This window comes from Musa acuminata, chromosome BXJ3-1, assembly GCF_036884655.1.
Source record: "Musa acuminata AAA Group cultivar baxijiao chromosome BXJ3-1, Cavendish_Baxijiao_AAA, whole genome shotgun sequence".
NCBI lineage: Eukaryota > Viridiplantae > Streptophyta > Magnoliopsida > Zingiberales > Musaceae > Musa > Musa acuminata.
In genome coordinates, this window is record NC_088349.1 from 37,977,908 (window position 1) to 37,995,000 (window position 17,093).

The 17,093-nt window shown below is 35.5% G+C and overlaps 1 protein-coding gene across 1 annotated transcript; it reads right to left on the bottom strand.

The window, feature by feature from the left end:
* Positions 1-230: 230 nt before the first annotated feature.
* LOC135629270 (calmodulin-binding protein 60 D-like) lies at positions 231-7,286 on the bottom strand. The gene is made up of 6 exons (XM_065136445.1): positions 7,230-7,286; positions 5,876-5,950; positions 3,133-3,191; positions 679-1,171; positions 447-607; positions 231-363 (listed from the first exon to the last, which is right to left on the bottom strand). The coding sequence occupies exons 1-5, from the start codon at positions 7,284-7,286 to the stop codon at positions 578-580; spliced, it is 714 nt and encodes a 237-aa protein (XP_064992517.1). The 3' UTR covers positions 231-363; positions 447-577.
* Between the last annotated feature and the right edge of the window lie 9,807 nt (positions 7,287-17,093).

The window sequence follows — 17,093 nt, forward strand, 5'->3', positions numbered from 1 at the left end:
GCTTACTGAAATGTTCTTCAGGAGCTCAAAAGTGACATCTTGTGCTCGATATGCTTTTGGATGCCACTTTCCTTCAGACCAATCAACATGTATTACGGACCAATTGGCAATTCCAATAGGATCCACCATCTGTAGGGTCGAAATGTCCTGTCTGGTTATTGATACTATTAAATTCCCAGATAAGCTATTACTTAGGAAAGCCAAAATGCAAAATGATCTAATGTACTTACATTCAATAGAGTTGGAAGATAGTGTTCATCAGCATAGCAGTTGCGACTATCAAAACCTGGCTGAGGTCAAGAAGATAGTGTTCATCAGCATAGCAGTTGCGATAGTGTTCATCAGCATAGCAATTCCAAGAACCTACATTGTGAAGTAAATTAGATCCACAAACAGTGGAGGTAATAAGAGACTCATTACAGCAAACAAGAAAACCAAAAACTTACCTTGCGGAGTTTCCGGGGATCCTTAACAACAAGTCTGAGAAAGTCTTCAACTGTAAAGAGTCCATATTTATTCAACCTCTTATGGAATGAACCATCCTTACCAATCTTTTCCAATCTCCAGACTTCATCTTTCAATTCAGGTGGATAGTGTTTCTTGTCCACTATAAACATCAGAAAGAAAACTTAGGTAAATGGAGAAAAAGAAACCAAAGATAGTGCAAAGCTGACCTACATTCCCCTCTGTGGTCCTTTCAGTGAAAGCTTCTGTTTTCGCTTCACGGACTCGAATACCATCACAAAAACCTGAAGCAATCTTCAGTCCAAGCCTAAATTTCCTACTCCGTATCCAACTAGAATTGTCTGGAAATGTGAGCTCTCCAAGGGTTCCTATACCTTCTTTCCATGAGACGTATAAGTCTCCAATCAAAAGAGACCTTTTTCCTTCGCGTTCTTTCACTACATGACTATCAAACTCTTCTTCTGTCCAATCATCATTGTCTTCATTGCTAAAATCACCCTCAAGGACTACAACTTCTAGTTTTGCAGATGACTCAGGTCCTGATGTGACAACATGGCCAGTGTTTGCATCAATCAACACAACATGAATTTCAGCTCCCTGTTCCCCTTCTACTTTTCCTCCAGTAAAATGGGATAAGGATAGTCTTGTTCGGAAATGAAGCTGGAGATTTCTTCCATCAGGACCTTCAATTTGCTTCGGTGAAGACCTGCATTTCTTGAATTCAGAAGGATCCTAAAAGAATATTACATAAGTAGAAATTATTCATGTAAAGAATTTTCATAGTTGGTTAAACCATAATTTCCCACCAACTGTGAACACTGAGGGAAACTTGATAAATTGGAGAACAAGAAGATTGAAGCAAAACAACAAGCAATAATGCTAGTCTTTATTCATAAAGCACCTAATCCAGGAATCGAAACAAGCATAAATAGTCAAAGATGCATATTAGGCATAGGATAACTCATATGTCCAAGTGGTAGGGCTGAGTTGCAGGACCAATTCTGAAATTTGATGATTCCAAGAATACCCTTAAAACTATTAAATCTGGAAAATTACCAAATCTACCCCTCAGAGAAATGATGCTGCGACAATGAACTTCTCATAGGCTAGAAGATGAATTGGTGAACTTCTTATAGGCTAGATGATGAATCAGTTCTTTACTATCGGTAGATAAAAATGAAGCTAATATTTCTTCAAACAATAAGCAACAAACTGAAGGAAATAATCTTTCTTAGATGTGCACATCAATTACTGGGAAACATCACAACTAACAAGCAAAGACTAACAAGATGGACTGAAATTGAATGGCTTGAATATGATAAAGCAAGTCTTAAAGTTAGGTTTGTGCAGAGTTCTATTAATTCTTGTTTGAGTTAATTAGATTAATTGGCCTATTCTCAATTTACAAGGCAATATTATCACAACTTTAGAACATCTTCACAAAGCTAGATATCATTAGACATGAGCTTATTTAGTTGTATTCCACTTATGAAATTTTTGTAATTGATTGGGTACTTTCTGATTATGATCTTTATCCGATTTGGTCAACTACCTTTATTACCTACTTTTATCCCTAAGGACACCTATCTTTTATAGGAACAGTATGTGATTAGACTTAAAACAGAAAGATGTGCAGCAAAGATCATTCTTACAGAATGCATTTTCATCAAACAAATTTGGTAACCCAGTCATAACTTACTCTTTGTTCTCCTCATGTTTCACTTCTTTCGTCAGACTTCATTATTTCTGCTGTAACAGAAAAGTTTGTTCCTGTTTTCTTATAACTTATTACCTTGCAGACTTTTGCTTCATATTGCTGTTTGTGATGTAATGCACTCTTCACTTACTATAGTCTCCCCAAAGCAATCCGATAGTGACAGTGGCACACAAAACAAAATCTAAGTCCAAGATTAAAAAGACAGCTACTTGGTCACAAAGGGATGAAGAAACATTACCGCTTGTATAATCATAAAGATTGTATGAAAATCATAATCATAGTGTGTTTGCATGACTTTATGCAGCTTTTTTTGCTAAACCAAGCAAATGTTAATAATTTTGTTTTCCTTTTAATATAAGATACATAAAATTCTCGGTAGGAAAATAACATCAGGATAGGTATTGAGACAATTCTGTTAGACTATTGAACACTACCTTTCAAAACCCAATAGATACATTTGCACCATTTATCTCATTGAGGCCTGTCAACAACTTAATGTTATTGCCTCTATTGCAATAATTATGTTAAATATTTTGCCCCTCCCTAGCCTCCATATAGGCATGAGACTCATGCCTATATATGTCTATAGTAGCTTCTGAAAAATAGACTACAATCTGTTAAGCAGAATGACCATAAATTAAAATTCTAGCAATCAGACTCTAGGACAACAATTTAAAAATCATAATATACAGCTGTTATCTTTCTCAACCATCCTTCATTTCATTAAATTTAAACACTTGTTATGCAGCCTGCAACAAGTTCACAAGAAACTTGACATGCTTTCAGATATTTTACCCGAAAGATTGTATCAGAAAGCATGGCAACATAACTATTTGGTTACAACATCTTAGTCACTTATAATTCCATGCAGAGGAAAAAAAAATCCAAAATAAGTTCATTCTCAAAGAATCCATCTGATTCATGATGTATGATGTCATAATATGTCTTACCTTCCACCAATTTTTGGAGGACTTAGCTTTGCTAAGGCTCGTTCAACTTCTTCACTGACCTAATGAAGCACCATACAGCATCAGATTGTCAAGTAGAAACATCAGATATTGCTCATAAATAGGGTCCATTCAGAATATAGAACTTCTAGACCAAAAAATTGAAAGTTCATAGAAGGTGAGTTATCAATTTCATAGAAAAGGATCAAGAATAACTTTTAGGGGCCATGTTTCAACATCCAACAGAGTGAGAAAACAACACAATTACGGAATACAGAAACGAAGTTTTACAAATCACATCATATATCCGAAGCAATCAGACAAAAAGAAAGAGATACTTTACACCAAGGTTCGCCGTACCGTACTGTACCGGCGTTTCGACCCGGGCTCAGTACCGGTACGGTATGGTATACTGCTCGGTACACCCAGGTGTACCGAGCGGTACACTCAGGTGTACCAAGCACTGTAGCAGTGCTACAGTGCTACAGTGCACTGTTACAGTACTCGGTACGGGCGGACCGGTAAAGGGCGGTCCGCGTACTGCTAGCCTGTCGGACCGGTACGTACCGCCCATACCGGGCGGTACAGTCCGGTACGGCAAACCTTGCTTTACACTAACTTAAGAATAAAAGGATTCAAACAATCTTAAGCATTAATTATCTGACCAAACTATAGATATCCTACGGTCCAGCACATGAATCTAATATAATACCATTTATCCTAGCAAAATGGGCCTAAATTTTCCTTCTAGACTTCAATTCTTTTGTAATATTCTTAATTTTTGGAGATTTAAGATACCCCGGCCATAGAAATTATGTGGGCAAACATATGATTCCCACAAAGGATTCACAATGAAAGAAATTCTCTCCCACAAAAATTGACCACAGATCACTCGAACATCAAATTCGGTGATCCTAAATACTAGATTTTTAACAGAATACTAGCAAATTAGGTATATAAAGAAAATCACAACCAATTCGCACTGTAAACACTAAAAATCTTCACCAATCTGAGATCATGCGACCAAACCAAAATCATTAAACCAGTAAAACTGATCTTATTGTGCATAAAAATGGCAAATTCCAGTTCCAGTTAATTCTTGTCAACAAAAGATAGGATCCTAACATAGTACTCCATTCCGACCGATGACAAAACAATGGCATGGTTCTCGTCGATGAGCTCCTCCAAGTTTCCAATGCTCATCGGCGACTCCCAGAGATCATTGAACTTGGAGCGGTCCTCCTCGTTCTTCTCCTCTAGGGAACGGAGGCGTTCCTGATTGGCGGCGAACTCCTCCTCCATGAGGAGGTATTCCTTGACATGCTCAACCTTGAGGATACGTAAGTGACACTTAGATAGCGAGGTGACGATGGGGAGCCAGGAAACAACCTAAGAACCCTTCTGCCTGCATTACTTGCGTCTGACTCGGGACGACGACGCCGCCGGCTCAAACTTTTGTCCTTTTTGTCGCCATCGTGCTTCCTATCACTGGGATGCCCCTAGTTCCCAATGCCTCCGGGGGTTCCTTGGCACATGGATCTTAGGGTTTTAAGGAATCCCACCAAGAGAGTTCAAGATCAGGAGTAAAGATTAAGGGTTTGGCTTCGAAAGAAAGGCGGTAAAAAGAGAAGCCGATCTCAGTTCTTATTTGACTTCATAGCGATACAAAATTATAAATACACCCCTCTAAATATAGTTATTATCCTTGTAATTTTAAGGTACCATCCAATCACCATCTATTTAAATCTTAAGATTCTAACTTACATCAACATTGACATGAATGCTTAAAGAATCAATTTTTATTTTAAATATATTTAAGTTACATTTAACTCTTAAGATTATAATTTACATCAATCTTATCTTATAGGAATACTTTAAAAATCATTTTTATTTTAAATATATTTTTAAGTAATATTATATATGGGATTAGGCATGACTGTAATATAAGATTAAACTAAAAAAATTATATAAAATATTCAAAAAATAAACAAGTCTTATGAATGATATAAAGAGAGATCAAACATAAAATGAATTCAACTACCCTAAATAGTTGAGGCATTACGACTTATTAGAAATACCGTGGAAGAGATAACACATGATTCCAGTTATTAGGGATGTCTTATGAAAAATTTGTATTAGAATAATAAAACACATATGTTATATTAAAATTTAATTATTTTCATTCAAATATAATATAGCCAATTATTTAGAGCAAGACTTAAATTCTTGACCTTAATCATCAAGATGTTTTTTTTTCTCTTTAATGGTTTACCACATTACTCCATTATGGTAAATAAAAGTTATTTGACACTTACTATGTGGAATAATATAATTGCAATCAAAGCCAGATTTTAGAAGGGATCATATCCAAAATACATAAAATAAATAAATAAGTACACAGTTAATCTTACAAGACACAAGCAAACAAGTATAAGCAAGCAAGTATTCAGAGCATAAATACAATTAGTGTTTCTCATCATAATGAGATGGGCAAAATGACATTAAATTTTCATACTCGTTTCTGTTTCTGTTGATCACATCACATCTTTAAGAAACAGAATCAGTAAACCTATTCTTTTTATAACATTAGCTTAGCAATCTTTTGATGAAATTATGCTACTTATTTTTCAGCCATTAACAATGGACACAGAAGCAGAAAAATGAATTCTGTAACAATCAACAATGTCAAAATGGCCTATCGAATTACATAAAACAAATAAAAGAAATAGTTTGTATCGATACTTACCAGCAAAGCAACAGCAGCATCAATGGAGCGATTCAAACATAAAGAACATTCTTGATTTGTCTGAAATATGCAGCTCTAGGATCACCATCCATGCATAACATTAATCAAGTTTTAGTCACTTCGCCATGAATGGTTGTTTAAGAGATATCAGGTGATTTTGTTTATGGGGGACAAAATACAAATAGATTTTGCAGTATTTAGAAAAGAAAAAAAAGGAAGTCTCAAATAAAAGTAAACCTTACATTTCCTCAGCAATTATCTTTGTGAATATTAAGTGTTGGTTGCGGAGACGATGGATCTTTTGTTCTACATACTAAGAAAGAAATGGTTTCAGACATGTTCACGTACCTCATCAAGTCTTGGGTGAGGATGCATGATAGCAGGATGCTTAGGAAGCACATCTAACACCTCTATGTCCACAATGCACTTACCATGAATATCATCATAAAGGTCTATGCATCATCTCACCAAATCTTTCTTTCTGAATGAGGGCTTGATAAGGCAACATCACTCCTCGAAGCCACTTCTAGAAAACTAGAGCTTTGTTCCCAATGTACATGCCAAGAAAATTAATGCATTATTGTGGTGCTTATCAGCTTGTGAAATATCTCTTGATAGTACTTATACACTGAGGCTAGCAATTCATATTAATATCTGATTTTTCTATTACAAATAGCATCATGAACCGGTTGACTTCTATTTCCCTGTGGTGACCTCAAAGAATTCACAGCAACCTTAAGGAATGTTTTCTGATGAAGTAATGTACTTCCTAATCTGACAAGTAAGAACAATTATGTCATCATAATTCGTTGAGGTTTCAAGTATTTTTTCCCCTGTAGTTCTAATGGTGAAGCAAACTTCCCTACATGAAAACCTGGCTATCAACAAACTATACATACATCAGAATCATCTAAGAGAAAATGCAGCATAAAAACCTTCAGTTGTTTTCTTCTGTTTTTATCATCCTTCCTGAACAAGATAACAATGAGATACTATTCCTTTTACCTGTGTTGGATGCTGTCCTTGATCATCCTAGCATTTATAAAAAAGAATACTGGCTGTAGACGCTGCCATCTAGCAACTCCACTTTTGAAGTGTTTCAAAACAATTATATCTGTGTAACCTTCAACTGTAGTTATATCTACAAATCATGCTTTCCACTCGTTAAGTCTTCCTTTTACAATTCTGGACACCACAAAATTATCCATAATTAAGATCATACCTTCAAGAGTATCTCCTCGTGGCTGAAGAAAATTCACGTGCTTCTTCTGTAATCAAAAACATCTCCTCCTAACCTTTTTATAGTTGGCTCAAAGGAAAGTCTGGTTGATGTTGATGGCTCAAACAGAGCTACCATAAGATACCCCTCCAGCATTTTGCTTCTCAGTGAATTCTTCTCAATCTTTTCCATCTCGATTGCTATTTCAAATATTCCATTCAAAATATCTGGAACAAACTATTTAGATTCACTGACATCATCAAGCTAGAACTTGTTGCCACAAGAAGCTGAAAACTTCTAAGAATCAAGTAAATAGCACTGGCTGCCACTCATGGGTAAATCTAAAAATGGCCTCCTTCAGGGTGTCTTGTCAAAGATGATGGTTTGCATAGTAGATTGGTGGAGACAAGATGTGCTTCGAGAAAGAGCAAGTTCTCAACACTGCTGGTTGAATGAGAAAAGATAGATGCTTGATGGCATCTCGATGAGCGATCGCTGGAAGTCAGCAAATCTTTCTGCATTACAGGACCTGATGGAGTGAACAAAGCCATTGCAGGTGAAGAGGCAACTAAAACAACGCAAAATTGTTTCTTCAGGTAAATTTGAGTATAAGAAAAATTAAGTTACAAAAAGAATGTATTATACAAAAACTGTATTATAATAGAAATCAGAAGTTAATTAAAGGGGAAGAACAAAACAAACACAGATTAACTAAATGCACAGAACTAATGTGAGAACTAATCAACATGAAACCAACATCATAAACAGTGTTAATTTGCCATTCATTTTGATAGTTAGAGGAGAAAGAAAAAGAATTGGTGGTAACATGAACAACAATATATATAAATGACATGCGAGAAATTCATCATTTTGGTTATGCAAATCATTTGTTTGTACAAGTAAGTTTTTCTACTGTAAGTATTAACAGGATTTACGGTGAGTTCATGCTTGGTCCACGACAGCACGGCCGGGGGAGGGCTGCATGCTAGGGACAGTTGAAGTTGAGGCCATCATCTTTCCCTTTTTTCCCACTCTTTCTTATAACTCCAATAATACTCAAATAATCACAAGTAAAACAGTAATAATAGATTGGCCAAGTTTGATTCATGAGAGTCAATCTGAACTGAAATATTACCTTTTTTCAAGTTTTTGCTCATGAAATTAGATTTGGAAGGTCAATAGTTTGATTGATAACTTTTTGCTTATTTCTTTATATTATGTCATATTCCAGTGTGATCCTCTAATCCCTCTCAAAAACTCATTGAACAAAAAATCCCAAAAAATAATTCCCTTTTTGTAGATGTAAGTTTTTGATTTCTTAATTTTATTTATAAAGTTTAAATTGTGTTTCTATTTATTTGGGAAATTGCATGCAGATTTTTGCAATGTTGATAGTTTTTTTGTATGAGCCCTTCTAAATTCAAAATACAAATACTTAACACATATATGTTATTGTAATTAATTTCACTAACTAAATTTAATTACTACTATTAATTCTAGATGCCAAAAATTAGCAATCATGAAAAGCCTAAAATTGAAAATGATACTAGTCAAACTACAGGAAATGCAAACATGATGTTAAGACAAAAGTTATAGTTCAGAGTAAAAGCCAGTATAAACATTCAAAATAGAAATATTTGGTAATTGAATATGAAAAAGACATACCAGCATTTAGACACGATATTCAGAACCTAAAAGAATTAAACCATATGATCAAAGTGAAATAGGAAAAATAATCTCTTTAATGCCTCTATAAAGTTGATATTTTGAACTAATGTTTAAGAAATAGTTTAGTGTATCTCTATTGCAACAAATAAGCTTCATTATTACTCAAGATATGCATACAAATCTCTTCATATTATAAATAGAAGATCTAATACCTCAAAAGGTTGGCCTCAGTTACTTCTACTGTGTAAAGATCTTTGGAGACCATGTTGAGCCAATTTTCTCTGCTCCAGACATCACTCTTCATTAGCAACCAACACTCAGCACAATTATACTTGTTCTGATAAGAGAGGGATTGAAAACCTATCATTGACAAACACCAATGACAGCAGAACAGTTTGTTTATTTATATCCCCAGGATATTTTTCAAGTTTTTCTCATAAACCCAGTTACACTCCTATGAAATTCTTATAGTATAGAATGGAAAAGTGATTGTGATAGGACTGCAGATAGCATACTTAAAACCCCAAAATAAACAATTAAAACATATGATCAAAGCAAAGTAGGATAATTCATCTCTTATAAATGTACTTATAAGGAGATGAACAATTGAGAGTTCCTCTATGACCCATTGAAACACAAGATGGCACTGATTGAGAAAGGATAAAATATGAAAGCAGTTCTTAACTCGCTAGTGTTAGATCATTGGCTAAAAGCCTAAAATTGGATACTGCTGTCAAGCAACTCTTTTCTGAAAGACAAAATGCATAAGAAAATCTTATTATTCCTTGAGCTAATCTAAATGTAAAGAAGTACTGAGAGGTGAACAAGTATGAAACAATGGTGTATGCAAGTCATCTATTTGGCACTCTGGTTGCTGAATAGATGTTATCAGGAAAATTTTGCACGATTTTTGTTGGAAAAGAAGCTGATTTTATTGCTCGTCGAATCAGAGGACAGATTTTGACTGTGTATCCAACTTCGCAATAAAAAGAAAAAAAATACCCATTTTCCTTGTAGCTGAAGAAGTTATGGCAGATGTTGCTGGTCTACTCTTGTTGCATCAGGTGCAGCAGCTCAGCGAAGGAGGCCTCATCGTTCCCGTAGAAGGTATCGGGCATACTCAGGAGCTCGTGAATCCTCATGGCAGTGGGATCGGAGGCATCGTCGACGATCGCCGCCGCGAGAGGAGGAGGAGGAGGAGGAAGAGGATCTTGAAGCCCTCGGATGTGATGGGAGCTCGAGCACTCCGGTTCCTCCGGTAACTTAGTTCCGCTATTTCTCAGGGCCAGGATCTCTGGTTCCAGCAGGGACGTCACGATGGTCCAAAGCGCCCCTTGGTCGTCCCAAGCCTGGTCGACCGCAACCTCCTCCGGGGGCTTGATTTTTGGCGTTTTATTGATGCCGGGAGCGGCGCCGTCGCCGTACTTAGGGAGGCGGCGGATAATGTGGACCACCTCTTTCCGGTCCTGAGGCCAGGTGAGGAGGTCGGGGACGGCGCCGGGAGGTGCATCATGTGGAGCGAAGGAGATGGCGGCGACGTCGGTGGCGGTGAGGGTGGAGAGCTCATAGGCCTTCTTGAGGAAGCAGGCCCTCCTCTTCTTGAACGCGGTGCGCCGTGCCCTAGGGTCGGCGATGAACTTCACCGGCCGCTTCATCTTCGCCCGAAGAGAGATAGAGAGAGAGGAGGGCACGGAGGAGGATTGACCAAGGACGGCTAAGCCAAACACGGAGAGAGCGAGAGAGATCGAAGGAGGAAGAGGAGAGCGAGAGCGGGAGTGGGAGGGGGGAGACTGGGGTTATATGTATATATAGGCCGCGTTTAGTTCAACTGGAATCGGATCTTCAAGTGAAGCGGATCCGAAGCATGTGCGATGCGACACCGACTCGAAGCGGATCTTCAAGTGAAGCGGATCCAAAAAATGTGCGATTCACGTGATGAGTAGTCGTACGGGAGAGAGAAAAAAGAAAGAATAAGCATATATAAACATAAGTTCTAAAAGATTTACCCTTTCGTGACATGGTAACTCTTATTAATAGATTGTCAACAAAACCCATATCAGCCAATAAGAATTTAGAGGTATTTGGACATTCTAAAGTATGAATTTTTGAAAGAGAGAATGTTTACTGAAATGTTCTTCAGGAGCTCAAAAGTGACATCTTCTATTCGATATGCTTTTGGATGCCACTTTCCTTCTGACCAATCAACATGCGTCACGGACTAATTGACAATTCCAGTAGGATCCACCATCTGCTGGATGTCGAAATGTCCTGTCTGGTTATTGATACTATCAAATTCCCAAATAAGCTATTACTCAGGAAAGCCAAAATACAAAATGATCTAATGTACTTACATTCAATAGAGTTTGCTGGCAACCTGGCAACAATCTCTATCCCAACTTCAATCTAGGGGGATGTAGACCTTTTCTTTCTATTTATTACTTACAGGCTTGATCGATCTAATTGGTCTTATTATATATATTATTCTAGAGGAGGCTATCTGGGCTGTACCATTAGAAAGAAAGCCAGCGGAAAAGTTTGGAAGCATTATCTTACTTCAGGAAGGAAGATAGTGTTCATCAACATAGCAGTTGTGACTATCAAAACCTGGCTGAGGTCAAGAAATAGGCAAAAATGGGAATCAGTATTACTGGTTAATCAATCTGAGGGAGTAGCCATTGAATGACTCAACACATAAACATTTAGATACATTCAAAAGAAGCAAAGTGCCTAAGAAGAAAAGAACATGATGATTCTTAAGCAGGTATTATGCATTAGAACTTGGATATCCTACAGGCCAGCTCATGAATCTAATATAATACTATTTATCCTAGCAAAATAGGCCTAAAATTTTCTTATAGACTTCAATTCTTTTGTTATATTCTTGGAGATTTAAGATACCCCGACTATAGAAATTATGTGGGCAAACGTATGATTCCCACAAAGGCTTCACAATGAAAGAAATTTTCTTCCACAAAAATTGACCACAAATCACTCAAACATCAAATCTTCAGCTAACCAAGTTTGGCGAGCCTAAATACTATATTGTTAACAGAATACTAGCAAATTAGGTATATAAAGAAAACCACAACCAATTCGCACCCTAAACACTAAAAATCTTCACCAATCTGAGATCATGCGGCTAAACCAAAATCATTAAACTAGTAAAACTGGCCTTATTGTGTATAAGAATGGCAAATTCCAGTTCTAGTTGATCCTTATCAACAAAAGATAGGATCCTAACGTAGTACTCCGTTCCGACCAATGATGAAACAATGACATGGTTCTCGTCGATGAGCTCCTCCAAATTTGAGGATACGGAAGCGGCACTTAGACAGCGAGGTGATAGTGGGGAGCTAGGCAACAGCCTAAGAACCCTTCTGCCTGCATTGCTTCCGTCCGACCCAGGACGACGACCCTGTCGGCTTGAACTTTTGTCCTTTTTGTCGCCATCATACTTCCTATCACTGCAATGCCGCCGATTCCCCATTCCTCCGGGGGTTCCTTGGCACATGGATCTTAGGGTTTTGAGGAATACCAACAAGAGAGCTCGAGATCGAGAGTAAGGATTGAGGGTTTGGCTTTGAAAGAGAGACGATAAACAGAGAAGCAGATCTCGGTTCTTATTTGCCTTCATAGTGACACAAAATTATAAATACATCTCTTTAAATATAGTTATTATCCTTGTAATTTTAAGGTACCCTCCAATCACTATCTATTTAATTCCTAAGATTCTAACTTACATCAACATTGATATGAATGCTTAAAGAATCAATTTTTATTTTAAATATATTTAAGTTACATTTAACTCTTAAGATTATAATTTACATCAATCTTATCTTATAGGAATACTTTAAAAATTATTTTTATTTTAAATATATTTTTAAGTAATATTATATATGGGATTAGGCATGACTGCAATAGAAGATTAAACTAAAAAAATTATATAAAATATTCAAAAAATAAACAAGTCTTATGAATGATATAAACCGAGATCAAACATAAAATGAATTCATCTACCCCAAATAGTTGAAGCATTACGACTTATTAGAAATGCCATAGAAGAGATAACACATTATTCCAGTTATTAGGGATGCCTTATGAAAAATTTATATTAGAATGATAAAATACACATGTTATATTAAAATTTAATTATTTTCATTCAAATATAATTAGCTAATTATTTAGAGTAAGACAAATTCTTGACCTTAATTATCAAGTTGTTTTTTTTTTTCTCTTTAATGGTTCACCATATTACTCTATTATGGTAAATAAAACTCATTTGACACTTACTATGTGGAATAATATGATTGCAATCAAAGCCAAATTTTAGAAGAGATCACATCCAAAATACATAAAATAAATAAATAAGTATATAATTAATCTTACAAGAAACAAGCAAGCAACTATTCAGAGCATACGTACAATTAATACATAAATTAGTGTTTCTCATCATGATAAGATGGGCAAAATGACATTAAATTTTCATACTCATTTTTGTTTCTGTTGATCACATCACATCACATCTTTAAAAAAACAGAATTAGTCAACCTATTCTTTTTATAACATTAGCTTAGTAATCTTTTGATGAAATTATGCTACTTATTTTTTGGCCATTAACAATGGATATAGAAGCAAAAAAAAAGAATTCTGCAACAATCAACAATATCAAAATGGCCTATCGAATTACGTAAAATAAATAAAAGAAATAGTTTGTATCGATACTTACCAGCAAAACAACAACAGCATAAATGGAGTGATTCAAACATAAAGACTATTCTTGGCTTGTCTGAAATATGTAGCTCTAGGATCACCATTCATGTAATTTCATAAATTTTAGTCTTTTGTTGCATAACATTAATCAAGTTTTAGTCACTTCGCCATGAATAATTGTTTAAAAGATATCAGGTGATTTTGTTTATGGGAGACAAAATACAAATAGAGATTACAGTATTTAGAAAAGAGAAAAAAAGAAGTCTCAAATAAAAATAAACCTTGTATTTCTTCAGTAATTATCTTTGTGAATATTAAGTATTGGTTACGGAGATGATGGATCTTTTGTTCTAAGTACTAAGAAAGAAATGGTTTCGGACAAACCAATATCATAAACGGTGTTAATTTGCCATTCATTTTGATAGTTAGAGAAGAATGAAAAAGAATTGGTGTTAATTTGCCATTCATTTCGATTGGCCGTGTCGATTATTCGAGCGGGCCCACGGTGAGACTGTCGGTGACAAAAGGCATGTAAATTTGCTGAGTGGAGCTTTCGGTCCACGTCCGAGCCGAAAATCAAAGTACTTGTTTGAGATGATCACGGAAGAGACACGTGTGGCTCATTACGAGGATACTGTTCGCTGATTAGTGCGGCACAACTAACCCTCGAGATAGGGACAAAGAAGAGGAAAAGAGCTACGGAAGACGGTGAAGTGAACTGTCAGGTATGGAGAGCACCGCACCCAACACGACGGCACGTCTCCAATGAAGTCGGCCCACGTGTATTTCCTAAGGCTAACAATTCTTCAACATCTTATTTACTTGCGATATATATATATATATATGTATATATATATATATGTATATATATATGTATGTATATATATATGTATGTATATATATATATATGTATGTATATGTATGTATATATATATATATGTATGTATATATATATATGTATATATATATATGTATGTATATATATATGTATATATATATGTATATATATATATATGTATATATGTATATGTATGTATATATATATGTATATATATATATGTATATGTATGTATATATATATATGTATATGTATATATATGTATATGTATATATATACATATATATATGTATATGTATATATATACATATATATATATATGTATATATATATATATATATATATATATATATATATATATATATATATATATATATATATATATATATATATATATATATATATATATATATATATATATGTATATAGAACTCTAAAATGGGCACGTAAAGCTTTTTATTTTTATTTTTATTTTCCATAATTAATCGACCATAGAAAAGAATGTAGAACAAAGTCTAAGCAGTAGTATTGATAGGTGCGGTTGACAGAAGATTGAGTCAGCATCTCGGAATTAGCTTGATTGTGATGACCATACATACACCTATCTAAGGCATAACGGACACACACACTGCATTTCTATTGCAAAATCACACCAAAAATCCTGAGTTCCACATGATATTAACGTTAAATGTGCTACGTGTCCAATGCAGAAATTTGGTAAAAATGGTTTGACGCTATAAGACAAACATTTCGACATAATTAAATCAATATTTGAACTACATTATACCAACAAAAATATTATAATCCAACTATTTAGGATCAATTATGTGAACTACATTATTTCCCATTATTGACATCTGAGTATAATCATCAAACAATAAGGTAAAAACTTAATTGGTTCAGAAACATTCAATCAGATCTTCGTCAAATGGCAAATCCCAAATATTAAATGTGTAAATATAATAAATTCAAATAATTATAATACAATCCACATAATTGAGGTGAGAGGAAATAAACATGCAAAAAAAAAAAAAAAGAAGTAAAAAACATAAAGATAAAAACGATCTCTTAGCTCCGACTTGAGGGGCATCACAGTCACTTGGAAATAGTCTTTACTTGAAGTGTGAGCAATTGTATCTGAAGGCAGAATGAATCTGGTGAATTAAGAGAGATGAAAACTACTGAACAATATAGACCAACAAAGAGAGACGAAAACTTGTGTAAAGATTTGCCAAATAACCAAATGGAATAAGGCCGGCAAGCAAAGATTAGTGGTCTAAAACACAATGGAATTAGCACGACCTACAAGTTTCAATAAGAATAAACTGATTTATCTTTTTGATGTCTAAAACTTACTCAATATCAGACATGATACGGTTTAGACAACAATATCTTGAAGGTTAGTGGTGCATAGTGGCAATAACAAATACTTGAGACCACTTACTCATGCGGCAATTAAACATTCCGAGAAAAACTACGAGTGAATCAGTGATCCTTCTTTATACTTTAGCCAAAACGCAAAAGATCAATAGTTCAACTTAGTCAGCATGAATCCTGACCCTTTCTGGAAATGTCATGTCCCAATACAGTGTATATTTTGTCCCATTTTAATTTCCATTTATGACAAGTTGAAGTCGCACTTACTGAATTGTCATTCTAGTTTGTCTTTCGTATTTTCCGAAAAAGACATATTCCAACATGAAACAATTTAGCATATACATTTGATTTCAAACTAATTACATATTACCCCATACAGTTAGTTATTTTTAGCATCTTGGTTCCTACACTTCAGAAATTTACATTAGCATTCCTATAGTTACGAAAGTGAAACATCTAAGTCAATTTACCCATACGCCATTAATTTTACCGACGGAAATATGAAAATAAAGAGCAGAAAGGTAATCTTAATGTTCCAGTTGGTGGTAGCAAACAACGTCAGTGGTGGTAAACGACAATGCCACAAGTGATTGTTGTGGATGAGGAGAGCGACGACGAGAGATAAGGATCACTATGCATTTGCATCGACACCGACGCAATTGCCGAGCGGGGAAAGGGTCACCGATGCAGATGTAAAGCGATGCTACTCGGCATATGCATTGATGGCCCTTTAGCTCGGCAACTACATCGCATCGACGTAGATGCAAAGTAGCACTGCTCAGCATCTGCATCGACGACCCTTGCATATGCAGAGCGATGTTACTAGGCAACTATGTCAATGCCGAAGTAAATGTAAAACAACATCACTTGGCAATTGCATCGGCGTCGACGTAGATGCAGAGAGATGTCACTCGGCAACTACGTTGGTCGCTCTGTATTTGCATCGGTGACGACGCAGATGCAGAGCGATGTCGCTTTGTATCTACGTCAATGCTGATGCAATTGTCGAGCAACAAAAGAGCCACCAATGCAAATGCCGAGCAGCCCTTTCGCCACTCGACAATGGCAATGACGCTGACACCGACGCAGATGTACTCTTACATCTCACCGCTACTCTCCCCATCCATAATAGTCACTCGCAACCCCCAACAATGCTACCATCCACCACCACCGACGTCATCCACCATCATCAACTAGAATGCTAAAATTATCTTTTTGTCTTTTGTTTTTATATTTTCATTGATAAAACCAATAACGTTATGGTAAATAGATCTAAATGCTTTACCTTCATAATTATAGGGATGCCAATGAAATTTTTTAAAGCATAAGGATCAAAATGCTAAAGGTAGTTAAATATAAGGAGTATTATGTAATTAGTTCTTTGATTTCTTAAGACATATAAACAC

Excerpts from the sequence above, each read along its gene's own strand:
- LOC135629270 (XM_065136445.1), bottom strand. The coding sequence starts at position 7,286 with ATGGAAAAGATTGAGAAGAATTCACTGAGAAGCAAAATGCTGGAGGGG. Across the intron at positions 3,192-5,875 it reads ATGCTGCTGTTGCTTTGCTG|GTCAGTGAAGAAGTTGAACG; the intron begins GTAAGTATCGAT and ends GTGCTTCATTAG. Across the intron at positions 608-678 it reads AAAGGACCACAGAGGGGAAT|TGGACAAGAAACACTATCCA; the intron begins GTAGGTCAGCTT and ends TGATGTTTATAG.